General features: G+C 60.6%; 2 protein-coding genes across 2 annotated transcripts; one reads left to right on the plus strand and one right to left on the minus strand.

Annotated features, from left to right (window-relative positions):
* Window positions 1-3714: 3714 nt before the first annotated feature.
* Window positions 3715-16453, plus strand: NKAIN4 (sodium/potassium transporting ATPase interacting 4; the record flags this gene model as incomplete). The annotated part of the gene is made up of 6 exons (XM_080716226.1): window positions 3715-3768; window positions 8900-9037; window positions 9924-10004; window positions 10839-11036; window positions 15184-15244; window positions 16365-16453. 6 exons carry the CDS (start codon window positions 3715-3717, stop codon window positions 16451-16453), a joined length of 621 nt encoding a protein of 206 aa, XP_080572352.1.
* Window positions 16454-18985: 2532 nt separating this feature from the next.
* On the minus strand, window positions 18986-22790 carry BIRC7 (baculoviral IAP repeat containing 7; the record flags this gene model as incomplete). Its single annotated transcript, XM_080716467.1, has 6 exons — window positions 18986-19179; window positions 19303-19374; window positions 20434-20479; window positions 20555-20636; window positions 21146-21245; window positions 22460-22790. 6 exons carry the CDS (start codon window positions 22788-22790, stop codon window positions 18986-18988), a joined length of 825 nt encoding a protein of 274 aa, XP_080572593.1.
* Window positions 22791-26347: the final 3557 nt, after the last annotated feature.

Raw genomic sequence — 26347 nt, forward strand, 5'->3', positions numbered from 1 at the left:
CCACAGGCTCCCTGGGTGTGACCATGAGTAAGCTGTGACTGGCATGCCTGGGGATGTGGCCAACAGTAAGCATGGCCCACACGGGGGCCTGAGCACCTGAGGGAGGGAGCTGAGCACAGGCACACGAGCCTGTGCCGGGCCTCAGACCCACAGAAATCGAAGCACAGGGGACCCTGAGTTTGCGGCCACCTGGATTCCCTGGTTGCCTGTGAACCAGACACCCAGTGGAGACTCCCAAAGGAAAAGGTGGCCTGGCAACCAGTGCTGGCCCTGTGCTCACTACCTGGACCCTCCCACAGGGACCTACCTCGGCCACAGTCACCCATGCCACCATACCCCTTTCCAGAGTGGCCCCTGGCTGGGGGCTGTATATGGCCCAGGCCACCTGTCAGTGGGTGAGCTCCCCCAACTCCCCTGGGCTCAGGCTGTCTCTAGCTGAACACCCTGCTGGCTTAGCCCTGGCCCTGTCCACCCTACGCCCTGCCCCAGCCTCTCTCACAGCCTCCAGGGCCCCAAAATCATGTTGAATCGTCAGCCCCAAGGAGATGCTGTTGAGGCTCATGAATGGGATTAATACCGTTACAAAAGGGACCCTGGAGCCTCCTGCCCCTTCTGCCACCTGAGGGCCAGTGAGAAGGGGCCTCTGTTGGGCAGTAGGACCTCTAAGGTGTCTTGGTACAGCCTGTCCCCATGGCATAGCATTCTGGCTTAGGGTAAATTTTTTTATTTTTTATTTTATTTTTTATTTTTTGGTGGTACTGGGGTTGCTGGAAGCCCTTCTACCTCTGGGCTACACTCTCAGACCTATTTTATATTTTTAAATTTGAAAACAGGGTCTCTTAAGCCAGTGAGGCTGGCTCCGAACCAGCGTGATCCTCCTGTCTCCACCTCCCAAGCTCCAGGATTACAAGCGTGCACCACCACGCCCAGCTAGGGTAAATTTTTTCTTTTATAAGCAGAAGGCATGCACACTAAATTAACAACGAAAGCACAGTAAATACACAGACAGATCACATGGTTTACTTTTATTTTGTGTGGTACTGGGCACTGCCTGGTCAGCGGAGCCCCAGGGACACCCACACCTGCTGCACAGCACTTTGCAATGTGTGAAATTCTGGTGGCAGCAGATACCTGCTTGAAGATGTAGCCCAGTACAAAGCTAGTCCTTACTGCGCCTTCTCCTGTGGACTGCGTGACCTCCCCAGGACTGCGTGACCTCCCCAGGACTGTGTGACCTCCCCAGGCAGCTTCCTCGTCTGAAAACGAGGGTCAGAGCACCTGTCAGGGGCCGGAGAGAAGCCCACTGGCCGAGCAGGCGCCGGCACGTGCGGTCTACATACCTCCTTGCAGCAACCTGTTAGGATAGAACAGGGCACGCCTGGACCTCAGTACAGAGTGGATGGCTCTGGGAGGCGTGCTGGGGTTGGGGGCGGGCCTGGGCGGGGCGGGCTGTGAAGTAGACACTGCACAGACCTCCGTTGTCAAGCTTCCTCTCTTCCCGTGCACCTGGTGCTCTGAGTTCTAGACCAGGTGGTCAGTGTGGCCCAGAAGCTGCTTACGCTGGGTCCCTGCTGTGGATGTAGACCGACCAGGTTTGCAAGGTGAACAAATGACAGGAGGAGGAGGCCCCAGGGCCCCAGCAGCCCCTGAGCCAGGGGACGTCTCAGGAAGAGCCGGCTCAGTTGGCTTTCCTAACGGTCCACACCCCCCTTGTCCCAAAGGGTGAGCCCTGGACAGCCAGGGGCAGCCTGTAGCCTGGGAACTGCAAAGCACCAGCAGCTGAAGATGTCTGCTGTCCGTCAGAACTGGGAAGGACACAGCCCTTGTCCGGAGCTGCGGAAGACGCAGGCTGAGGCCACGGAGTGCTGAGATGCAGGGACCTACCTCAGCCACACTCGCCACAAGCTGCACCCTGCCGCCTGCACTTCAGACACAAGCTGGATTCCACTGCGGCTGGAGGCAGTCAGGCTGTGGTCACACGCACCTCTCTGCAAACAGGGCAGCCAGGTGTGAGGCTGCTCCCGCGGATGTGCGTGGTCAGAGGGTGGTCTGGGCCTTTCAGCCATGTTCAGTGTTCTCTCCTGGTGACCAGGAGCCCACATTCAGCAGTGAGAGGCCGTCCCAAGGGACATCAGTGCATGTTGAGGACACGTGTGTCTGTCAGCCCTGGGGAGCAGGTGCCACAGGGACCTCGTGGGTGGAGGACAGGCATGCTGCTCAGCACCCCTGGCTAACAGACCATGCCAGGACGGCCTGTCCCGGGCACCCTCCAGCCACGTGCAGGCTGCAGGGGCTCTGCGCAGCTCCCCCCACTGAGCAACTCCCCAGGAGCCCCATCCTGGGAAGCCCTGCCATTTCCACAGAGCTGCTCCAAAGGTCAGGACCAGAAAACATCAGGCCAGCTCTGCCCCAAGCCTGGGGGTGCGCTCGCTGAGGCATCCCATCAGCCTCTCTCTGGGGGTCACGGCTCCTGCCACCCTGCCAGCTTCACCAGTGCTGCTTTGGGTGTCCCCAGTGTCCGACGCCCACCCCACTGCTCTCTCCCTACAGAGGACCCACAGCCTGGGCTTCCCCCACAAAGCTGCACCTCACTTCTCTGACCTTTCCCACTCCTTGGGGTTTGACCTGTGTCCCCCAGGAACCGGGATTAGTCACCTCAGCCAGCTTCCTTCCCAAGGCTGACACCCTTGACCTGCTCTTCTGTTAAACAGGCAGAGAACGCTAGCCTGCCTCCTCCATGACTACGGGAAAGGCTTGGTAACTGGTAAAATAGCAGTGAGTTAGAAACTAAGATCACTACCCCCAGTGATCTTCCCAGATGGCTCCTTTGTGAAGGGGGTGCCCAGTACACACTGGAGGGTGCACAGAGGGCTGCCCAGGCTCTGAACCCATGAGGAAGCTGGCCTCTGCCCTCTAGCTTGGGCCGCTCAAGTCAAGACCAGTGGCCCACGGCCAGGACGACTGGACTGAATGAACACTGGGCTCCCCAGAAGTCCTCTGTGGCAGGGTTGCCTGGTGTGGCCCCTTCTCCCCATCCCCATATACCTCTGAACCCAGTGGCCCCCAGGAGCTCAGGTCAGCTCCTCTGGGGCCTGGTGGAGACCACCTCCTGTCTCTAGCACAAGATTCTCCTCCAAGGAGAGGCCAGGGCCTCCTCTGACCTCAGCTGAAATCCAGCCCAGTTCATGTGAGTCCCTGGCTGCCTGCTCACCGCCTCCCCAGGACCCTCCTCTGCTTCTCTGGCCTCCAGCCCCCAGAGTGCCCCTGCCCTGCTCCAGAGGACCTCTGAAGTCTTGACCGGGGTCCAGGACCTCTCCAAGCCGAGGACTCCGAGATGGCCACGGAGGAAGCACTTGGAGGATGGGCGGCCTACAGCTGTGGGCTAGAGGCTTCCTGGGGTCCCGGCCGGCTGTTCATCTTGGATGCGCACGGCAGGCCGGTGGGTCCCAGAGCCACTGTGCCTCCAAGAGCCGCCGCGCCATCGCCCCTTTAAGAAGAGGTCTTGCGCCCCCTCCTCCGCGGGCGAAGCCCCCAGGGGCCCCGGGGGTGGGGTGGTCCGGGAGACGCGGCAGCTGCTGTTCTGAGGGGGCCTGGCGGGTGGGGCCGGGTCTGCCCGGCGGGGCGGGGTCTGCGGGCGGCTGGGCGGCCCGGGGCGGCGGGCTGGGCTGGGCTGGGGCCACTCCCGGCAGTGGCGCCCGCAGGCGGCGGGGAATCATGGGCTCCTGCTCCGGGCGCTGCACGCTCCTCGCGCTCTGCGCCCTGCAGCTGGTGAGTCCGTGCAGGTCCGGCTCTCCTGATGCGGGACAGCCCGGGGAGGCTCCGGGATGGACAGCAGCCGGGGGCCGCCGCAGCTGGCGCGAGGACGCGGTGTCCCGAGCGGGGACGGGTGCCGGAGAGCGGCTGGGGGGGGGCTGGCGTGGAACAAAACAAAAGCCTGTGTGGGGGCGACCCTGGCGGCTGCGCTCAACAAGTCCCGAGGTGAGGCCAGGGAGGAGCGCTCTTGCGTGGAGCCCACGCGTGTCCGAAGGCCAGAGGCCAAGCGGAGGGAAGGAGCGTGCGCGTGTTCCAGAAGCAGCGCCAAGAGGGCAACCTGAGCTGCCAAGAGTTCGTGTCTGAGACCCGACAGGAGGGACTGTGCTTCAGCGTGGGAGCCTTGCCCCCCTGCGGGTGTGTGCGAGCCCTGCTGCCCTGGATCCCCTCAGGCGGGAGGGTCTGAGTCCCTGTGCCCACGGGCTCTGCCCAGCCTTTTGTGCTGGGAACCAGTGGGCCCCCTGGGTGCAGAGCTTTGCCGGAGAACTTGAGCGTCCCTCGGCCAACTTTGCATGCTGCCCAGAGCCTGGAGACCCCCACCCCCATGCCTGGAATATGGGTTCCTGGCTGCCCCTGCCAGAGGGGGCTGAACAAAGGTCTTTAGGCTGGGGAAGCGCCTTTGCTTAGATGCTAATGGGCCCCGGTTTCTGTCTTAAAAAGGAAACTGCCTTGTTGTCTGCAGGTTGTGTGGCTGTGTGGGTGGTGGGCTCAGCTGGGTGGGTGCCCCCCCTTCCTTCTGAAGCTAGATGACCTGGAGAGGAGGATGGGGCTGTTTCTTGCTACATTTTATTTTATTTGTTTTATATTGTCATTATTACATTTTACTTATTTATACATCTTGTCATTGTGCTTATTAATATTTCATGGTGCAAGTACTGAGCCCAGGGCTTTGAGCATCCTAGAGTGTGCTCTACCCCTGAGCCACATTCCCAGTCCTTTGTGTTTATTTTTTAAATTTTAAGGTAGAGCCTCACAAAATTGCCCAGGCTGGCCTTGAACTTGTAATCTTCCTGCCTCCGGCCTCCTGAGTATCTGGAATTACCCGTGGTGTGACCCATCATGCCCAGCTTCTGAGAAGTTGTAAGGAGAGAATGCCTCCGCATCCCTGGTGGTACAGTCCGGCGGCCTGTCCTCTGCACAGGAAGAGCACAGACCGTGTGTCCCACATCTGGGAAGGAGGGAGCTTCACCCGACAGGATGATGGTGCGGGATGGAGGTGGTGGTCCGCACAGGCTGGGGAGAGCCCGGCCTCATATCTTGGAAGCAGTCCTGCCATGTTTCCTGGGGACTCCCTCCTGGGGGAAGAAACTTGGTAGCAGCAAAGAAGGAAAGGGTGACCCAGCTTGAGGGCAGCAGGACATCCCTGGAGAGGCTTCTAGCAGGCTCAGGCTCAGCCAGGTGAGCCCAGGGACTGTGTTCCTTCCTGTTTCCAGCAGGATCACAGATCAGATGCAGCAGGAAGCTCTCTAAAGCCTTTTGTCCTGGGCTGGGCTGGGCACTCATCTGTCCCTCCTCTGCTCCAGGGGGAAGAGGCCTGCGGTTGCTGCAGGAGGGTATGGGGCACGGGGAAGCTTGGGGGTCCTGAGGCCACTGCCGCCTGTGTTGCTGCAGTCCTCCTCCTCTTCCTCCTCCTTCTTTTCTTCTTCTTCCTCCTCCTCTTCTCCTTCTTCTGACAAGCATGAGAGTTTTCTTGTTACCAAGTTACAAGACAAAGGGCCAAGCATCTCTCCCTGAAGAATAGCGTGGCCTCGGTGGGCTCTGAGCCAGCCTAGCTTCCTGAGGCCGTTCCCAGGCCTCGCTGCTGTGGTGACAAGATGGGGCTCTGGAGCCCAGGAAGGGGCTTGGGGCTGGGTCCTGGCAGGCCCCAGTGCTCCCCCCCGCATGGGAAGAGCCTCAGTCTCATGAATCTGGCCGTAGTGCCACGGGGCACTGAGCTCTGAGCACCTTGGCTCAGACCAGAAGGACCCTGCACAGCCCTCCACCCCTGGCTGCAGGAGTCCCAGGTGCCACCTCTGCCGCTGCTCCTCAGACCGTGCACGTGAGTGTGTGCTGTGTAGACTCATCTCCTTAGCTCCTCAGACCTGTGCTGGGGACCCCAGCACGGTGCAGACCCTTGCCCTTCTCCCACCTCCTCCAGGTCTTTGCTCACACCTGCCCCTGTAGGCGGCACTACCCTCTCTCCTGCGCTCTCTGGCCTGCCAGTGTGGGGTCACCAGGCTCAGGGCCCTCACAGGCAGAGGGTACTCACCGTGTCCTTGCAGGCCATCAGTGTGAGGCTGGCCGAGGGCTCCAGGCCTGAGTCTGTCCCACCCTGGATGCTGCTCAGGGCCAGGGTGCTCGCTGAAGCAGGGAGAGACTGGCCTTTGCCCTCAGAGTCTGGTTTCTTTGCCCATTGTGCACAGTTGAGAAACATCAATGTGCAGCCCTCAGGGCACAGGGGCCAGTCTGGGATCGGCCGTTGAGGCCAGTTCTGGGCCAGGCAGTACTGCTGTGCGTAGACACTGTACCAGGTCAGCATCCCTTACAGCTGATGTGAAACGAACCAGAGTGCAGATTACTTGGGTTCCCCAGGGGTGGTGGGGATGGGCCTGCTGCTCCTGCCTGGAGCCGGCCGGCCCAGGCAGGAATGGCCACGCTGGGCATGGAGGGTGCAGCCTGAGCCCTGCCTGAGGAAGGGCTGTTCCTGGAGTTCAGAGAGTGCTGGAGGTCTGTGCAGGCCCAGGGAGCAGGGGGTGTCCAGTGAGCAGGGCCTCGAGTTTGAGGGGCATGGGGGGAGCGCGTGTCCTGAAAGGCTGGGGTGGGGTGCTGCTGGGCCCCGTGCTGTGAGGCTGGCTGGGTATCTGGCTCCACTTCAGCAGGTCCCAGCTGGGGTGAGCAGACTTGGGAGTTCCGGCGCCTCTCCAGTGGGGTCCTCACTCTGGTTCTGGAAGAGTGTGGTCCCTCCTGGTGCAGCCGGGCCTTCCCTGCCAGTTGTCCTGGCGACACAGAGGGTCCCGGGTGTGCCTCCCAACCAGGGGTGTTTTCAGTAGCGCTAGGAATTCTCAGGCTTGGAGTGTTTGAAGTGTTCCTTCTGCTTCTTGTTCGTGTCACACTGCTGAGCTGAGTGGGATGTGTGCGCCTTGCTGCACCTCCTCCGGGGAAGCAGGGGCACATGCAGGGCGAGGGCCCTTTGCCCCAGCCTTGAACTGAAGCTCGGGACCTGGGACCCGGGTCCAGACCCATAGCTCTGGGGATCTCTAAACAGAAAACACTTGAGGGACAGTGTTTGCAAGGCGTCTGGCAGGCCTCCCCGCCAGGACGGTTGGGGCTGCCACTTCCCACAGCTGGGTGGCAGGGCAGCCCTGCCTGGTGGTCTCCTGGGTGGCACGTGCACCTGGGAGCTCTGGACACCTGTGTGAAGTGGTGCCCTGGTGGCCACAGAGGAGGCTGCACTGGGGGCTTTAGCCCGCTGCATGTCCCCCGTGGCGGATCCTCACGGCCCCACAGCGCCGTGCTTGGCTTGAGTGTTTGGGGCACCAAAGGCCGGGAGCACAGCAGGAGACTGGCAGCACTGCCCTGCGGGTGGGGCTGGCTGTGTCCCAGATGATGGGGTGGGAGCTAGGACACATGGGGTGATGTGGGGCAAGTGCCGGGTAGGTGGGGTGGGGGAGGCCCGGCGGGAGACTGGGGCAGCTGCCTGCGGAAGCCAGAGGCTGGCAGCCGGGCTGGTGCTGTTCAAGCATGGGCGCCCGGCGGGACACGGAGCCCAGCAGCTGGGCCGTGTCAAAGCTGCCAGAATGGGGGCAGCTCGTGAGGGGTGTGGGAGGGAGCCCTGGGATTCGTGAGAGGAGAGAGGCTGGTGAGGGCCCTGCCTGGTGAGACCTGGAGGGGCAACCCTGGGGGCCGAACGCGGGGCAGCAGGGGTATGGGCTGGGGTACAGGCCTGTCACCCATGGACCATGAGGTCTTTGGCCCAGCCTGAGTCTTGAGAGCTTGCTGGGCAGGCAGGATGAGGGGACAAGCCCATTCTTGGGTTAGGTCTATAATCTCCATCAGAGGGGGGCCCGGGCTCCCTTCTGGGAAGGACCCCAGCACTGCTCCCCTCCTCCTGTGGCCGGGAGCACAGTGTGTTGGGCGGCAGCTCTGCTGTGCAGTCCGCCCCCTCAGGCCGGGGTCCTGGCCCTGCTGGCTACCCACCCTCACTCCGAATCACACTCACTGGGTCCCCTCCCAGGGACTCTGCAGCCCAGGTCCAGAGCTGCCAGCACCCACCAGCTCCTGCAGGGGCAGGTTCTGGAGGAACTCAGCAGATCACAAAAAGGATCTTTCCCTTACAGAGTTCTAAAAATGCCAGCCAGGTGCAGTGGTGCAAGTCTGGAATCCCAGGGACTCAGGAGGCTGAGGCAAGGGGGTTGTAAGTTTGAGGCCAACCTGGGCAACTTAGCGGGACCCTCTCTTAGACTGAAAGTAAAGATGGCTGGGATGTAGCTCGCTGGTACGGTTCGGTCCCCAGTCACACCAAAAAGGAAAAAAAACCAAACTACAAAGCGGCTCCCAGGGTCTGTAAACAGCAGGCTGGAGAAGCTCCACAGCCCCTGGCGTACAGCTGTCAGTCAGTCTGTCTGTCTGTCTCTCTTTCACACACACACACACACACACACACACACACACACACACATCCACATTTGGTTTTGTGTTTCCTTGCACACGGGGCCCATGTGCAACGCATGCTGTCCACATCCCAGGCAAGCTGTCTGCTCACCTCTGAGGCCAGAGGGTCACTGGACAGATGGCCCGAGCTGGGTCCTGTGAATGCAGAGAGCCAGTGGGTCGGCTCCTGAGAGCTGGCCCCACCGGCGCGGCCCGGCCAGCTCAGGGGAGGAACATTCCAGTGGTGATGCTCAGAGCCATCAGACACAGCTGGAGATTCTCGGACAGCAGTAGGTGCTCGGCCCTGTTTGATGGCGGTGGTTAAGCAGGCATTTGGGCCCGCCTGGCAGAGTGGTTAGGAAAGGGGTATGCTGTAGCCATCACCCTGGGGCCTGGGGCCTGGCGGGTGGCCCTGGGCCTCCTCAGAGCCCGCCATCCCTTACGGACCTCCTCCTCCTAGGTCACCATCCTGGAGAGGCAGGTGTTCGACTTCCTGGGCTACCAGTGGGCACCCATCCTGGCCAACTTTGTCCACAGCGTCGTGGTCATCCTGGGGCTCTTTGGCACCATCCAGTACCGGCCGCGCTACGTTGTGGTGGTGAGTCCACTGTGCTCGGTGCCTCTGTGACAGGTGGGTTGGGGTGACCAGGACAGGGGCCTCCCACAGCAGTGCTCTGTGCCGATGTCCTGGAGGCCACCAGAACCTTGGACATGCCAGCCCAGAGCCCAGGTTCAGAACTTGCCCCAGCCTAGATGCCTAGAATTTGACTTGGCCCGGCTGGCCTTTGCAAGGGCTGCTTCAAGGAGCACACCAGGGAGCCGGGCTCCCTTAAAAGCATGTTCCCCAACTGCCAGGAGTGTGGGTGCTGTCAGGACCTCTGCCTTGCAGACAAAGAAACAGCACCGGGCACCTGGGCACCTGGGAGCAGCCATTAGGGTGCAGACCCCACAGGGCCCTCCTGCTGGTCAGGTTTTGCCAGAGGCACTCAGCATATTTGTTTAATTCAGATAAACAACTTCTGTTGGCCAGGGGCCTGCAGCGGGCTTTCCTGCGGAGGGCCAGGCAGTAAACATTCTGGCTCTGGGTCACAGGGCGCTGGGGGGCTGCTCTGTGGGGTGGTTTGGGGGCACTCAGCGGTTGAGGCCAGCCATACCTTGCTGTCGCTCACCTCAGATGGCAGGGATGCTTCTGGGCGACAGTAGTGGCCGAGAAACTCCTCCCGGGCTGGCACTCTGGAATCGGCCATGCCAGTGCCGTGTGTCCTGGACGCCCTTGTGGAGCAGGAGCCCCGCCACCCTTTCAGTGGATGTGGGAAGACTGCCAAGGGCTCCAGACCCATTCAAGGTTGCCTCAGGGAAATCCCTTCCTCCAAGCAGAGCATCATGTTCCGGGAGCCCCTGCCCTACCCAGAGGCTCCAAGGCGGCCATGCAAAGAGGTGCAGAGTGCTGGGCTTAACTTCTGCCCCGTCTCTCATCTCCCCAGTATACTGTGTGGGTGGCCATCTGGATCACCTGGAACGTCTTCATTATCTGCTTCTACCTGGAGGTGGGGGGCCTCTCCCAGGTGAGTAAAGAGGGGAGGGGTTCTACGAACCTCCCTTTCCGGGGGCTCTTAGCTGGGTCTCCATGTTACTTGTGAGTTTGCTTGGTCTTGGTATGTCTCCCCATGGGGAGGAGCTTGGTCAGTACACAGCTGTATCCCAGCCAAGGTTGCTGCCTAGTAAAGATTTGGGTGGTGTGTGGGTGGGAGGGGGTATTGGCGAGGCACTGTGGAGCCTCCAGCTGCTGGGCACACCCGGAGGTTCCATGGAAGAGGGGGCCTCAGAGCTCAGGCAGAGCTTGGGAGAATTGGGCATGAGGTGCAGAAACAGGCCACCTGGCGGAGGATTGCAGGCGGGGGCTTTAGGTGCAGGCAGAGGGAACCCCCACCCTCCTGTGGCAGAGGGGGTCTTTGGCCCTGGCCTCGTGTGTGGCTTGAGCCAACCTCCCGGCTGATGACCCTTGCACCCTCTGGGCAGAGGGGAGGCTGCAGATGTCCTTGAGCTGCTCCGGGCCTTTTGCACAACGCTCACAGGAGGGGGTACGGTGGAAGCCACTGTGCTCTGCTCTGGCTGAGCTAACACGGCTACCAGCAGGTGGTCAGCCCTACTTTGAGGCCATGGCTGGGGCCACAGTGAGGGAGGCCGACATGAGGTCAACACACTTAAAGTGGCAGCAAGCCCTGGGGTCTCCCAGCAGGAGGCCTTCCCACAGAGCCGGGTGAGGGCCAAGGCTCAGCAGAAAGGCCTCCTGGCCAAGGAGCAGCGGGGGTCTGGGCTCCTCACCGGTGGCTGCAGCCTACCGGGACAGGCCTCCCTCGCTCTCCATGATGGCCATACCCATGCCAACCTCTCCCCAGGACAGCCAGCTCCTAACCTTCAACCTCTCCCGGCACCGCTCCTGGTGGCTTGAGCACGGGCCAGGCTGTCTGCATGAGGAAGCATCTGTGGCGGGCCTCGGCATCCTGCAGGGCCCGGCCCTGGTGCCGGGTGCCGGCTGCATCCTGGAACATGGCTACATGGAGGTCCTGCACAGCGGCCTGCAGGTCCTGGTGGCGGTGAGTGTGGGGTCAGGGCCAGCAGGCAAGTGTGTGGGGTGAGGGGAGGGCTCACGGGGCTGAGGGCTGCCCTGCCTGGAGCAGGGGTGCTTTGTGTACAAAGGAGCCAGTCTTCCTCCTTGCCAGACTGCATGCTTTCTCGCACTCCCAAGAGGCATGAGGTCGCAGGTGGCTCCGGCTGGCTGCTGGGTTCACACTGCAGGCGCCTCAGGGTCCCCGCTGCAAAGTGGGCTGGGAACTGGCTTCAACCTGGGCCTCCAGTGGCACTGTGGAGGGAGAGGCAGGAGACCCAGGATGGCAAGGGCCTGTGGGCCGTGGGGCCCCCGGTGCCCCTGCACGTCACTGTCTCGGCTGGTGGACCGGTTCCTGTGATGAGACTTGGTGACAGGTGTCTGGGGTGCCGCAGTTCTGGGTGAAGGTCGCGTCCTGCTGGCCTCAGGTCACGGTCTGCCTTGAGTTGGCAGGTCGGAGGTTTGGGTCTGAATGAGGTCAGCAAAGATGAGATGTGGTTATGTTCCATCTGCAGTCAGTGACCCTGTTTTAAGATGGAGGTCAGGACATGGCTGAAGACTGTGGGTGGCTGTAAGGGGCAGGAGGGCAGAGTGCAGGTTGCGGGGCCTTGGGAACCACTGTGCACATGGAGAGGGTGTGCAGGGGCTCTGAACCCACAGGCCTCTCCTGTTCTTTGTCTGGGGCCTTGGCCCACTCGCTGGCCGGCGAGTACCCAGAGAGGCCGAGGTTCCTCCGCTCTGGAGCCAAGCTGTGAGGAGCTGGAGTACAGGGGTGGGCGGCCTTCCTGGGGGCTGGCAGCTGCCCTGCTAACTGAGCTTCCTCCATTGACTCCCATCCGTACTTCCAGGGCAGAGGCCTCACACTATGCAGCTCCTCCGGGGCTGGCCTATGCTGGGTGCATGGTGTGGCCGATCTGCCTTCCTCCTCCCCGTTACCCACCCCAGGCCCCAACCCAGAGAGAAAAGCACTGAGATCAGACCCCGCGCTGTGGCCTTGAGCTCTGAGATCAGACCCGGTGCTGTGGCCTTGAGCTCTGGTCAGCGGAGGCTGCCTGAGCCGCAGAGCACTCCAGGAGGCTCCACACTGCTGCAGGATGAGGCCACTCCCGGTGGCTGCTGGGATGGCCTCAGCAGAGAGGCAGGTACCCAGGAACCGCCAGGCTCCTTCCCAAGGCACGTCCTGCTTGCCACAGTGAGTGGGCTGTCTGGGCTCGGACCCAGAGACCCGCCTCAGCCTTGGCAGCCTCTACAGGCGAGGGGCATATGTCCTGACAGAGGCCTGCAGGACTGCTTGAACCCACCCTGCCCTGTCCCTCCACTGTCTTTGAGCTCCTGTTGGTCACAGAAGCCAACATATCCCGAGGCTGGGGGACAGAAAGCCAAGTGGCCCCCCAAAACCTCAGACCATGACCCTGGTGAGGCTGGCACCCACATCCTGCCTGGTGGGGTTCTCTGGCCCTACCCAAGGCTCAGGAGCAGCCAGCATCTGTGGTGACAGAGTTGGGCCAGTGGAGACAGAGGTCAAGAGATGGCCCCCAACCCAGGTGATACCACCTTCCCACTGTGCCGCCTTCCAGGAACCACTCACCCTCCCTGCGCCTCAGCTCCCCCTCCTGTGAAACACAGGTCACTTGATGGAAGGACTCATTGGAAAGGAGGCTGGAAGGTGCTCAGCCGCAGCGTCACCAGCCCGTAGGGTCCCGAGTGCAGGGACAACCTTGGACAGGAGACTGGCCAAACCCCGAGGTTCCCCGACCTTCCCTGGACACACAGTAGCATCTGCAAACATGTCTGGCTGATGGCAGAAGCCGAGTCCCACACCTGAGGGCCTCTGCAGTATGAGAAGCCATGCAAGGGGTGGCCTCACGAGCGTCCAGGGATCCTCCTTTCCTACTCCCACACCTCCTACAGAACACTGGCCTCCAAAGCCGGGCATGGTGGCGCACGCTTGTAATCCCCGCGCTTGGGAGGCGGAGACAGAAGGATTGTGCAGGTTCAAAGCCAGCCGTGCTGGCTTAAGAAACCCTGTTTCCAAATAAAAATATAAATTAGTTCTGGGAGTGTAGTCCAGAGATGAAGAGCTTCCAGGGACCCCAGTACCACCAAAAAAAAAAAAAAAAAAAAAAAAAAAAAGGAAGGAAGGAAGGAAGGAAGGAAGGAAGGAAGGAAGGAAGGAAAAAAGTAAAAACTGGTCTCCAGGTCAGGGAACCACAGCTTCCATCCCGTGCCAGGACTGTGAGTCAGTCATGCAAGAAGGGGCCCGATTGCCCAAAAACACGCGTGGGAACCTCAAGAGGAGAGTCAGCTGGCCAGGGAGACATGTCACAGAGTCTGAAATTGCAGCAGCAAGGAGACAAGAGACCATAAGTGAAGGCCCTCGTGGAGGGCACAGCCTATCTCTGCTGAGCCGACACTGGAGGAGAGTTCTGCCAGGAGGGGAGTTGGAGCTTTTGTTCTTGTTCCTGGGAAGTTCCTCTAATGTGGCTTTCCAGATTCCACTCCAGTCTTGGGTGCTTGCTTTGCCTCGGGGAGCCCAGCCCTCTGCCACCTGCTTTGGAGGCTCTAGGGGAGATGGGTATTGGGATTGTCCCTGTGCATATGGCCAGGGAGCTGCCAACGGAGGCAGAGATATGCAGAGCTGGGGCAGGGAGCTCAGGGAGGAGCTGGGCCGGAGCCCAGGATGGATGGGGGACATGGGAAGCTAGGGGTGTGCTGGGAGTGTGTGACATGGCCAGCTTGGGCATCCCAAGGCAAGCTGGGCACCAGGTTGGACGCAGCACCAGCACCCGGGACAAGCCTAGCTGCATTTCAGAACCACGGCCAGCGCCGGGGCCTGGCTCCTGGGGACTTGAACCCACCCTGAAACCCCTCTAATTCCACGCTGTCCTGTGGCGCCAGAAGAGGCTACATGGGAGACCTCTGCGGTTGTCTCCTGTCAGTGAGGAGCCAGACCTGCCTCCTGACCCCCAGCTCACTCCTAGACACCAGCTGGACTTCCAGGAGCGTGGCCCCACCTGCCTACACTAGAGCAGGGGCGTCTCAGGGCACAGAGCCCACACAGCTGCAGCCTGGGGCCCGGCACTGCATGGCCAGACTCAAGAGGAGGCCACTGGGCCAGGTCAGATGTGGAAGAAGCCCAGCTGTCAGCAAGTCCCTTGTGAGCACCTGGTGCTTGGTGGAGGGGCCTGATGGTCACCAGAAAGCCCCACTTCCTCCCGAGGGCCTCTGCATCATGCCAGACCACCTCTGGCTGCCTCCTGCCCCGTTCTTAAATTCCAGAGTGTTCTCATGCGTCAGACTGTGATGCCACAGAGGAAGCTCTGCTCTCTCCCAGCGGGCTGTTCTGGGGGTGGGGAAAGATTGCACAGGTACATGTGCTGTGTGGGTTCCTGGCTCTCCTCCAGGCGCCCTGGGCCTGAAGGGACTTGGGAGGACACGTTGCCAACCCAGGGCCGGGTCTGAGCCCTGCAGGGTGAGGCTGTGTGGACAGGGAGCCTGCTGTCCTGCTGCACCTGGATCTGACTGCTCCTCACCTCACCCCATGGCCCTGCTGTGGGTCATTTTTCTCAAAGACCATGTGGCCAGACCTGCCCTCCCGGCCCTGCATCGCAGTGGGCTTAGAGTGCCTCCTGGGGCTCATCGGGCTTCAGCAGGTCCTCCAGTGCCTCCTGCACCCTGCCCCGCGGGCTGTCCTGTTCTTAGCCTCATGCACACACCTCCCAGGAGCAGGGTGGGGGAGAAGCAGAGAGCCCACCTGGGACTGGCTTCCCGAGGCCATGCACATCAGCTCTGCCCTCCTTCCTCCCTCCCTCTCTTTCTTTCTCTCTCTCTCTCTCTCTCTCTCTCTCTCTCTCTCTCTCTCTCTCTCTCTCTCTCTCTCTCTCTCTCTTTTGGCCAGGGGGTTGAACCCAGAGGCATTCTTTCTTTGAGCTACCCCCAACCGTTTTTTGTTTTTTTTTTTTTTTTTCTATTTTGAACAAGGTCTCACTAAATTGCTGGGTCTGCTGTTCCTTTCACAGAGGAGGAGCCCAAGCCCAGGAGAGGGCTCCAGTGTCCGGGGCGCTTCTGTGCACTGCTGCGATCGTGCCCCCTCAGCCACCTGGCAGTCCTCACCCGGGCCTCTTCGTGTCTTTCAGCTCCTGGGCTTCATCTGCGGCTGCTACGTGGTCAGCGCGCTCACGGAGGAAGAGGACAGTTGTAAGCATGCAGCCACTCCCACGAAGCCACTGTGATGCCCCTGGTCCCTGGGGTGGGAGGCTAGCAGAGGTGGCAGCCAAGTTCTGCCGTGTCTGGGCAGCGCCTGGGGTCTCCTCAGTGGTGTCTCTATGCGCAGCAGGGCCTCGCTCCCTGGATCCGGCCAGGACAGAGGGGACAGTACAGAAGCCCGAGAAGAGGAGCCTGAGCCTAGACTGGGCCTCAGGCTCAGCTGGCCCAAGGGCTCCTGTTCTGTGGGGTCTGGTCTGCCCCGTGACCCTCAGGAGCAAGGTCTGAGCCCTGGTGGCATGACTCTCGCCCTTGGTGCTGGTGAGACTTGTTCGTCCCGTTTCCATTTCCCCGTCTGTGAGCCCTTCATAGCTCTCCTTTGGTTTGTGATGATTCTAACTCTCTGGTGACCTCTTAGGGCCCTGATGTGGTCTCATAGGAAGACTTTGCAGAGAAAGGACTAGTGGGGTGGGGGTGGGGTAGAAATCCAGTCCAAGTCTGGGCACCCCAGAGCCACAGCTCAGGCAGCAGAACCCTCCCCAGGGTCAGAATTGGAATCTAGAGCCATCTAGGTGTCAGGCCGTGGGGTCAGCGGTCCCTGGGTCAGCAGCAGCATCCTATGCTGAGACCAGGGCATGATTCTGAGGCTCAGGGGTTCTTCTTGAGCCTGTCCCCAGCAACCCTCAGCCTCCTGGGCTGCTTGACCCTCCAGACTGCATGAGAGGTCCATCTGCCCATTGTATTAAGAACAGCTTAAGACAGGTCAGCCTGGACCTTCCCAGAAAGCCCTCGGTCCCACTAGTGGTGCTGACGGCCTCAAGGGATGGGTGATTGACTGGGTGGGCCTGAAAGGACATGGTCCCCTCCACACCAGGTATAAGGGCCTGGGCTGCCCCACTGCTGGGACCGTGGGGCCATTCAGACCTCCAGCCAGGAGGTCACACACTGAGGGCTCCAGGGACCATCCCTGGCCTGCGCACCCACCTGGAGCCGGCTCGGGCAGGCTGCCCCGGGCCCCTCGGGCACTGGTGGGAAGTCTGTCTCCACTTGCCCTCCCTGTGCCATCTTTTCCACCCCTCGAGTTTTATTTTATTTGGGTCTTGATTTCTTTCAGTTGATTTCATTGCTGGATTTGATCCATTTCCCCTGTACCATTTCAATGAAAAACCATCCAACCTCTTGTCCAAGCAGGCGTATTTGTAAGTATGGCCCACTGGGCCTGCTCACAGTGTGAGGCTCCTCCTCTTGGGGGGCCTCATCAGGCATCTGTCTGTCCATCTGTCTGTCATCCATCCATCATCACTCACATGCTCCCCCTTTCTGAGATGGATCCTCTGTGCCAGCTCCAAGTTACATCCCAGGGTGCGGCGGCTCTGGGACTCCGCCCCACTTCCCGGCTCAGAGCCCACAGCGGCAGGTTCCGTGGGAGCCAGACACGGATTCTGCAGGAGGGGGTGCTGGCAGGCCTCTTCTCAGGAGGGGGGGCTGTGGCACCTCTCCCGGGTCTCTCTGTGGCAGGAAAGGCAAGGTGCTGGCTTCCGATCTTGGAGGATCAGGCTGCTGTCTTAGAAGGCAGTGTCCTAGACTCTTCCGACCCCAGACCCCATGCAGCCCTGCCCCAGAGCAGTTCTAGAGTTTTCTGTCAGAGAGGATCAGTAGAGCGCCTTCCTCCGCTGCCCGGGACTCCGAGGATCTCTTGGCCACCTTCTTAGCACTCTCCAGCCCTTCTGGGACTAAGACCCATCATGGCCAAGGGTCCTCAGAGATAGCAGGAGTCTAGCTCCCAGGACCAAAAAATGTGGCAGTGAAGACTTCGGGTGGGGCGGGGTCTCCGCAGTCCTCTGTGGTCCTCAGGGTTGACCGCCCCTGGGGCACACACCTGGACCCTGGGCTGCACTTGGGCTGGGCAGACCTGTCTGGTGCACAGACCTCGGGGATCTTCTCTGCAGCCTGGAGCCTGGGAGACTAAAGGGCCCAGCAGGAGCTCCACATTCCACACCCAGACCCGTGGCCCAAGACCCTGTGGACACAGCAGCCAAGGAGCGGGGGATAAGACCTGGCCACCCTAGGCCCGGGCCCAGCCCTGGACCCAGCCCCCTTTCTTGGCTTTTGTGCCATTTGCATTTCAGGCCCTCTGAGGGGAGGGGGCCAGACCTGTCCCCTCCCTCAGGTTTCTCTGACCCCCACCTCCCCACAGGCCTGCGTAAGTGAGGAAGCCGTGGATCATCGCTCTGCGCCCACGACCTCCAGCGTCAGTGACCGCCTTGAGGAGGAGACCCCTCGGGCCTCCCACCCCCAGCACCCTGCAGGAGGCCGGCAAGCTGTGGCTGGCTACGACTGCACACTTCTATCATTTTCTTTTCCTAAAAATGAAGACACAAAAGAAGAGAAGAAAAAGAAACTGCACCGCAGTTCTCCTTGGGCAGCACTGGCTCTCCCGCTTCCCCTGCAGCAGGCCTAGACCGCTTCCCGAGGAGCCCCTCCTCGGGAGCCCTGCAGGTGCTTCGTGACCCCCTGGATCTGTGAAGGCTCTGATCAAACACCCCCGCGTGCGGGTAAGGACACCCAGCCCCCTCAAGCTGCGGGTGGAGCGCAGTTCAGCGCTGGAGCCTGGGCCACTGTATGGTGAGGACCTTCCTGGAACAAATGGCAGCGCCATTCAGAAAGAGGGACCTTGGCACGCGGTCCTGGAGAACCCCCTGCATCCACAGGTAGACAAATAAACAGGAGGCCGCCCTGCAGCCCAACCTCCCAGAAACATGGCCGTGGCGGCTGATTACAGCAGGGTCCCTGGAGGCGTCAGAGGCTAGTTTGGTCTGAAAGTATTCTAGCAAAGATGGGACTGGGGGAAGGGAGAGGGGATTGGACGGGTCCTGAGAAGTGGGGAGGAACGGGAAGCCGCCTGGGGGGCTGGGCTCGGGGCAGGTGCTGCCCTACCAAGGAGAAGAGGTCTGGTTTGGTGAGAGGAAGGTGTGTGGGGAGGCAGAGGCCAGGATCCTGGAACAAAGGCTGCACTGAGCACCGTTGAGGGGAAGCCCTGCTTTATTTATCTTCAGAAGTATCAAACAGCCCAGTGAGAGCACCTGCCAAGCCAGGCAGGGCTCCTCCTTCATCCTGGGCTGTGGCCTGGGAACTGGGGAGGATGGGTGGTAGACACGATCCACGTCCTCAGCAGGCCCACTGTGTGGTTAGGGGCAGGCTGAGGCCGGCAGGGTGCTCACCGGAAGCCCCTCTGGCCAGCCACAGAACCTGGAGGGAAAGGAGGAGGCGCGGAAGAGTCCTGGTTCCTATCGGGCTTATCTGTTTCCCTGACCTGCCACATCTTGGGGGAACATTGCCTGTAAGAGGCTCAAGGCCACACTCCTGCCCCTCAACAAGTATGAGGGGCCCCACCCACTTCCCCACTCAGTGACGTTGTGCACCCCATCACACATTACCTCCGGGCTTAGTTGAGCTGTGGTCCAGGGTCCTGTGCTTGGGCAGCCCCAGCCCTGGCCTTCCAGAGCTCCCCTCAGCCTGGCGAGCCCTGCACACCCAGCTGGGTGGGAGGCCTTCACCCACCCCCACCCTGACCCTTACCCCCGGCAAAGGACTCAGAATCTGGGTTCAAGGTAAAGTACTGGGACTGGCTGGGAGGGAGGAGGGAGAGGGCTGCCAGCCTTGTCCCTGAAGTGCTGCTGCAGGCTTCAGGATGCTGCATGGGGTGCCAGGGGTGGCTCTGGAAGCTGACCTGGCCTAGGACAGGAAGGTGCGCACACAGCTGTGTATGGACGCCCTGCAGATGGGGCACAGCTGCAGGTTGGGTGCACACTCTGCGCAGACCAGGTGTCCGCAGGGCACGAAGACCACCGCCACAGCCCGGTCCAGGCACACCTTGCACCGCCGCTCCTCCTGCAGCCGCCGCAGCTGCTCCTGCAGGTCCCCGGCTCCTGGGGACTCAGACCACCCGCACCCTCAGGGCCGGGGCTTCTCGGGATGCCTGGTGTCCATCAGCCCCACAGGGCCTATTCGCCCTCGTCCCCACCCCGCCCCAGCTAGATTCCAGGTTGCACCTGCCTCCGAGGTATCTTCAGGCTGAGGCTCTCCTCTGGGTGTGAGCAGCTCAGGGTCCCCGTGGACAGGAGCTGTGGGCAGTTAGGGACGGCCTCAAGGACTAGCCCAGAGACAGGTCTGCTTCTGACCAGGAGAGCAGAATAGCGCAACGGTGGCATGCCCTCCTTCCTCCCACAGAAAGAGGAGCCAAGGCCAGAGGCTTTGTGCAGGGCTCCCCGGGAGTGGGCCGCCGGCCAGGGAGCACTGCCCGCCCAACCCCTGAGGCAGTAGCCACCACTCGCTCTGGGAGCAGCAAGATCGGGGTGGTGGTTGTGCCAGAGGGCTCATGAGGGGAGAGGTGCATCCAAGGGACAAGGTACCTCTGGGCCCGGCGGCTCGGCCCCTGCCTTCTTCCTGGAGCAGACTGGCCATTAGATGCAACGGGGACAGGCTGGTGGCTGCAGCTGGGCTCTGGCTCCACGCTGGCCACTGCTGGCCACCAGTGGCATCTACAAGGCAGAGAGGGAGAGGCCAGTGCCTGTGTGGCTTCTGCACCCCAAGGCCTGGTGAAGCTCCCGACCCTCACAGACGGGGAGCTGCGTTCCTAGAGCGGTGCCTGGGGGTGCCGCACCATGGGGGAGGACCAGGAGCTCGACCTCCATGTCCCTAGAAGGCCGCACAGACTTGTGACCCCAAGCAGCACCAGCGTCCTTGCTCCAGAGTGTAGGCACAAGGCACGGAGAGAAACGTCATTTGTCTGTGGCTGCAGAGTTGGCAGGAAGAGCCGAGGTCTGACCCTGGGCCCTCCCTCCTGGGGCTCCCCACCTACCAGTCGCTCTTCCTTGGACTCTGACAGCTTGTGCACTGCAGCTTGGTTAGGGCTGGCAAACCAGCTCTCCAGGCCAGAGCTGACCCTGGCACAGCCGCCTCCCATGTGCCCACGGGCCTGCCGGGTATTGGCTGGTGCCTGTGGTGGGCTGCTCAGTGGTGCCAAAGAGGTGCTGTGGCCTGACCTGGAGGCCTGGACACATGGTGTTGGGACACAGTGCCCATTCGCCCTGCTGTCCAGCGGGGCAGGATGCACTGTGGCCTTGCCACAGTAAAGGCCGCGGGTGCCCAAGGAATCACACAGGCCGTGCGCTGGCCCTTACCTGCAGGGGCAGCGGGCAGGGCGTCTTCCGGCTCTTCCCATGGGTCCTGTGGAACATTCGTGCCTAGAGTAATCAGGCTGGGGACCTCTACCCACCCAAGCCCAAGGAGAGCCGGACTCACCCAGGAGCTGAGCAGGGTGGAATAGGCCTCCTGGACGCTGTGGACAAAGCCCCTTCCTTTTGAGCGGAGCAGGAATCGGCACCTGGAGAAGTGGGCCGAGCCTAGGTCAGGGCTGCGCTGTCAGAGCCCCGCTGTGGAGCTCAGGCCTCGGGAAACTGCTCCTGAGGACCCCTGCACCCTGCAGCAGGCAGCTGGGCTCACTCCCACCGCTCGAGCACTCGCTGGGACCCTCAAGAGAGCTCTGAGCACTGAGGGAAGAGCTGCAGTGAAGAATTTCTGCCCAGCCACCCTTCCAGAGGGGGCTCCTGTGTGAAAAGTAGGAGGCGCGCCCCCTCCAGGGCCCCCGATGCCCCCCTGGGGTGTGGGCCGGGGAGCCTGGGGCCAGGCCTGGCCTTAGGTGGGCAGAGTTCTTGGGGTTCAGCCCCTGACCTCCGTGATCAGACCTGGAGTGCCAGAGGCTGTTACCTGGGGAACCACTTGGCATGCTCCGTCCACGGAGCCTGGGGCCAGGCCTGGACTTAGCTGGACAGTTCTTGGGGTTCATCCCACCCTGTCCTCCATGATCAGACCTGGAGCGCCAGAGGCTGTTACCTGGGGAACCATTTGGCGTGCTCCGTCCAGGGGTCGTCCCCTCTCTCCCAGCTCTGCAGGCCTCCATAGCAGAAAAAGCAGCGCACCTTATCCTGCTGGCCTGGGTGTGGCAGAGAGGCTGGCCCAGGCCCAGTGTGTGGCCAGGAGCCCTCCCCAGCCAGCGGCCCAGGGGGCCCCTCAAGACTGCGAGAGCTTGGGGGGATGGGGGCCCAGGTGGCCTTTCCTGCCAGGAAGTTGACAAGGAGGGGTAGGGATGGGGCACTCATGGTCAATTCATAGGTCCTCACTGTCCCTGGGAAAAGGAAACAGTGTCTGGGGCACATGCCAGGAGGCCCAGAATGTTCAGGAAAGGGTTGAGCTGGCATTCCATTGTCCCCAGAGTAGGCGGGCCGGGAGGGGGAAGGGAGGCCCCGAGGGCCTGGAGCCTCAGGCCCAGGTTGCTGCCTGTCCCCGGGGAGGATTCCCAGTGACAGGAGGAAGGGCTGATCTGGTGCCAGGCTTGGCTTTAGGGGCCTACGTGTCCCTTGTCTCTACCTGCGCAGCCACCCTGGGCTGACGTGCCCTCTTCATCTGCTGCAGAGCCCACAGACAAGCCGCAGGCACCCGCAGGCATCACCCTGCCCCTGTGACCCCAGGAGGCCCCTGACTGTCCCAGCACTCACCCTCCCTGCCCAGCGTCCAGTTGTCCTAAGTCAGACAGCACACAGGAAAGAGGGCTGAGCCCCCAGGTCACACAGCTAACAATGACCCCAGCTGTGTCCCCACCTACAGAGACCCTCGTGGGTCCAGCAAGGGGAAGAGCCGGAATCTGAACTCCAGTCTGACCAGGTGGCCCTTGCTTCAGAGAGAAGCAGCCAGGTGCTGGGCTGGCCAGGCCTCAACTGGACCTGGCGCCCTGGGGCTCTGGCCTGTAGTCTGGTCTGGCCCAGCCTGGTGTGTAAAGGGTCTGGGGAAGCCGCAGCTCCATGGTGGTCAAGAGGCTCTGGCCGCCCACATGGGTCACATCCTGACCTTGTCCTAAACCTCCATTGCCCAGGGACGCGGCCTGGAGTAAAGGCAGCAGGGCACCTCTATCAGCAGGGCTGCTGGGGCCCCCATGAAGTGTGGCCATGGCCACCAGGCCAGCAGAGCCCACACACTGAGGCTCCCCCAGGGCAATCCAGGTCCCCCCAGGACCATGGGCCCCTCACAGTGGCTCTAGCAAGAGTAGGTGCCAGGAGATCCCACTGTGTGGGTCAGACCCTCCCGCGTGGGGATGGATGGAGCCCCGGGCTGCAACAGCTCCCAGGTCTGCAGTAAAACACCAGGGCTCACCAGTGTGAAAGAAGCCAGCTGCGGCCAGCAGCTCCGGCTGGACTCCCGCGGTCGGCGGCCAGTCGTAGAAGGAGGCCAGCCGCAGCTCCTCCGAGCCCATCTCAGGGAAGGCTGGCTCTGTGGGCGAAGTGGCCCCGGCCCCCTCTGCCTCTTCATCCTCTGCCGGGGGGCGCAGTTGGCCCAGGATCTGCCCATCCACGTGGTCCTGGCCCAGCAGGGGGCCACAGAGATAGCAGGGTGGGCAGGGCTCCTGGCCAGGGCTGGCGCCGGGGCCCCAGAAGCTCTGTTCTGGGCCACCGCATAAGCATTTGGCCCTGCGCTTGGGCCCCATGAAGAGCACACCAGCCCAGGCCACTGCTGGCCCTGGAATGCGCCAGCAACTGCCTCAGGGCTCCTGAGCCTGGCCCTTCCTAGGAACCAAGCTGCTAGTGAAGAATCAAGCTGGGTTCTGCCACCAGAGGCCCAGACAGGGAGTGGCCAGGGGCCCTCCACTTTCCAGAAGGGGCCAGGGTAGCAGCCAGGTCACGTGCTCGCTGCAGGGGGAGGTGTTCCAGGGCTCCCTGGCAGGGGCCCAGAGGCGCAGCGATGACGTCGCAGGTCCCACTCCACCCACAGGGGCAGGTGGCATCTCTCAGAACAAGGTGGGGACAGAACACAGGACCCCTCCGCAGGATGCCTGGCACTGCCCTAGGATGGAGGGGAACAGCGGGCAGGATCCCACAATGGCCCTCTGAAATGGACGCAGCACGTCCCTTTTCAGAGGTGAGGAAATCAAGGACGGAGGGGCACGTGGGTGCTGAGAGCTGAGCTGGAGGTCAGCTGCTCCTGCAGCCCACCCCGCTGAGCCCCTGGGTGGCCGTGCACCAGCCTGGTGGATTGAGGCACTGAAGCTGCCCAGGATCCCCAGCTCATGCCTGGTCCTTGATTTCTGGTGCTCAACAGCTACCCATTGCTAAGTGGGTACTCTGTGGACAACCAAACCCAGTTATGGGACGCCCAGAAGGTGACCACCCACCCACACCTGGTGGACGGAGCCCCTCCTCCCACGGTTGCCCCTAGAGAGGAGAGCCGGGAGAGCTGGGAAGTGAGCTTTCTAAGCCTGGCTCAGCGCTCCCCCTGCTGGACATGAGGGAGAGGACAGCGCAGAATAGGGCCACGGGAGGGCCCAAGTGTCCTCAGAGGGAGAGGGGTGCCAGAGCCTCGGGTGGCTCTAGAGAGGAGGAGAAAGAGGAGCCGAGGGTGCCAGGCAGAGGGAACTGGCTGGCTGAGGACAAGGGACAGTGAGGGCTGGCCACTGAATGGCACGTTGTCCTGTGGTCAGGACTCTCAGTTGCAGGTGACGGAAGCTGGACACTTCAGCACAAATGACACATCTTGGTTCAAGGAGCAAAGCGTGGAGGCAGACAGCTTCCGGCTCAGCTGGACTCCGGTATTTAGATACCGTCAGTCTCACCTGTCTCCTTCCTGGGGCCAGGGTCATATCCAGGCCAGCGTGGCCGCTGACAGCTTAGCAACAGCAGGGAGAAAGCTTCCCATTCCCCAAACATCCCGCCACTGACCAGCTGGTGCTCACAGGCCCAGATCAGGCCCAGGGGAGGCGTCCACCGCACATCACAGGGACTGGAGTGGATGCCTAAAAATATATTAGGATGCACTAGACACAAGGGGGCGGGATACCAGGCAGGCCAGCAAGGGAACCCAGGACCTAGGAGCTACAGGGAAGGCCACGCACGTGGGGGCCGCTGCACCATGCAGCCTGAGGTGTGTGAGCAGTGGGAGGAAGGTAGGGTGTCCAAAGAGCCCGTGCCCGGGCTCCCTGCAGGCAGGTACCTAGAGCCTGTCCAAGGGTCCAGCCTCACCACAGACAGTGGCGGGCCTTCTGGTCCTCAGAGGCTGCTGGTAACCACAGTCTCTGTGTCCTCCTAAGCTCCACCACCATTCTGCAATATGCCATTCTATGTGTGGGGATTTTTTTGGGGGGTTGGACATTAATGATTGAACCCAGGGGCATTCTACTTCTGAGCTTCACTGCCAGTCACTTTTATTTTTATTTACTTATTTTTGTGGTACTGGAGATTGAACACAGGGGTGTTCTGCCACCAAGCTACACCCCTGCCCTATTTTTTATTCTTTATTTTGAAACAGGGTCTCACTGAGTTGCAAAGGACCTCATTAAGTAGCTGAGGCTGTCCGTGAACCACGATCCTCCTGTCTCAGCCTCCCAAATGCTGGGATTACAAGCGTGTGCCAACACGCATGGCTTATTTACTTATTTTTTGGTATTAGAGGTTGAACCCAGGGGTATTCTGCCACTAAGCTACACCCCCAGCTGTGTGTGTGTGTGTGTGTGTGTGTGTGTGTGTGTGTTACTGAAGATTGAACCTAAGGGCATTCTACCTCCTATCTCTAAGCTACACCCTTTCACTTAAAAATTTTTTTGTTTTGTTTTAAAACAAGATCAGAGCTGGGCATGGTGACACACACTTGTAATCTCAGCATTTGGGAGGCTGAGACAGGAGGATTGCAGTTTGCAGACAGCCTCAGCTATTACTTAGTGAGGCCCTTTGCAACTCAGTGAGACCCTGTTTCAAAATAAAGAATAAAAAATAGGGCTGGGTATGTCGCTTGGAGGTAGAATGGCCCTGGGTTCCATCCCCAGAACTTAAAAAAAAAAAAAAAAAAAAAAAAGACGGGCGTGGTGGCGCACGCTTGTAATCCCAGCATTTGGGAGATTTAGACCGGAGGATCACGGTTCGCAGACAGCCTCAGCTACTTAGTGAGGTTCTCTGCAACTCAGTGAGACCCTGTTTCAAAATAAAGAATAAAAAATAAGGCCCGGCGTGGTGGTGCATCCTTGTAATCCCCGCGCTTGGGAGGCAGAGACAGGAGGATCGCGCAGGTTCGAAGCCAGCCGCGCGCACTGGCTTAGGAGACCCTGTTTCCAAATATAAAATGTAAAAGAGGTCTGGGAGTGTAGCCCGGAGGTAGAAGGGTTTCCAGGAACCCCAGTACCACCAAAAAATAAAATAAAATAAGGCAGGGGGTGTAGCTTGGAGGTTGAATGCCCCTGGGTTCCATCCTCAGACCTGCAAAAGAAGAAGAAAAGAAGAAGAAGAAGAAGAAGAAGAAGAAGAAGGAGGAGGAGGAGGAGGAGGAGGAGGAGGAGGAGGAGGAGGAGGAGGAGGGGAAAGAGGAGGAGGAGGATTGACCTCAATACCAAAAAAATAAAAACAAGGTCTTACTAGGTTGCTATGTGTATTACTAACTTGCCAGGGTAGTCTTGAGCTTGGGATCCTCCTACCTCAGCCTCCCAAATACTAGGATTGCAGGCATGTGCCACCATTTCCATCTTATTTTTTGTTTTGAAACAGGGTCTCACCAGGTTCCCAAGCATCTCGTTACTTTGCTGAGGCCGTCCTCAAACCTGTGACTTTCCTGTCTCAGCCTCCCACATACTGGGATTACAGGCGTGCGCCATCATGCCCGGCTCTTATATTTTTTAGTAGGGCCTCACTAAGTTGCTGGGGCTAGCTTCAAACCTGCTATCCTCCTGTCTCAGCCACCCAAGTACTGAGATTACATGCAAGCACCATTGCACTTCACCTGTTTTTTTTTTTTAAAGCAAAGTCTTGCTAAGTTACCGACAGCCTTCCTTAGTTGCTGAGGCTGGCCGCAAATTTGCAATCCTCCTCTTTCAGCCTCCCAAATACTGCAGCCCAGCAGCCCTTTTTATTTTATCTTTTTTTTCCCTCTGTGGTACTGGGGGTTGAATCCAGGGGCATTCTACCTCTGAACTACATCTCCAGCCCTATTTTATTTTTTATTTTTGAAACAGGGACTCACTAAGTTGCAGAGTGCCTCCCTAAGTTGTGGAGGCTGCCCGTCCGT

This window comes from Muscardinus avellanarius (assembly GCF_963383645.1).
Source record: "Muscardinus avellanarius genome assembly, chromosome: 19".
In the NCBI taxonomy this organism is placed as follows: Eukaryota; Metazoa; Chordata; class Mammalia; order Rodentia; family Gliridae; genus Muscardinus; species Muscardinus avellanarius.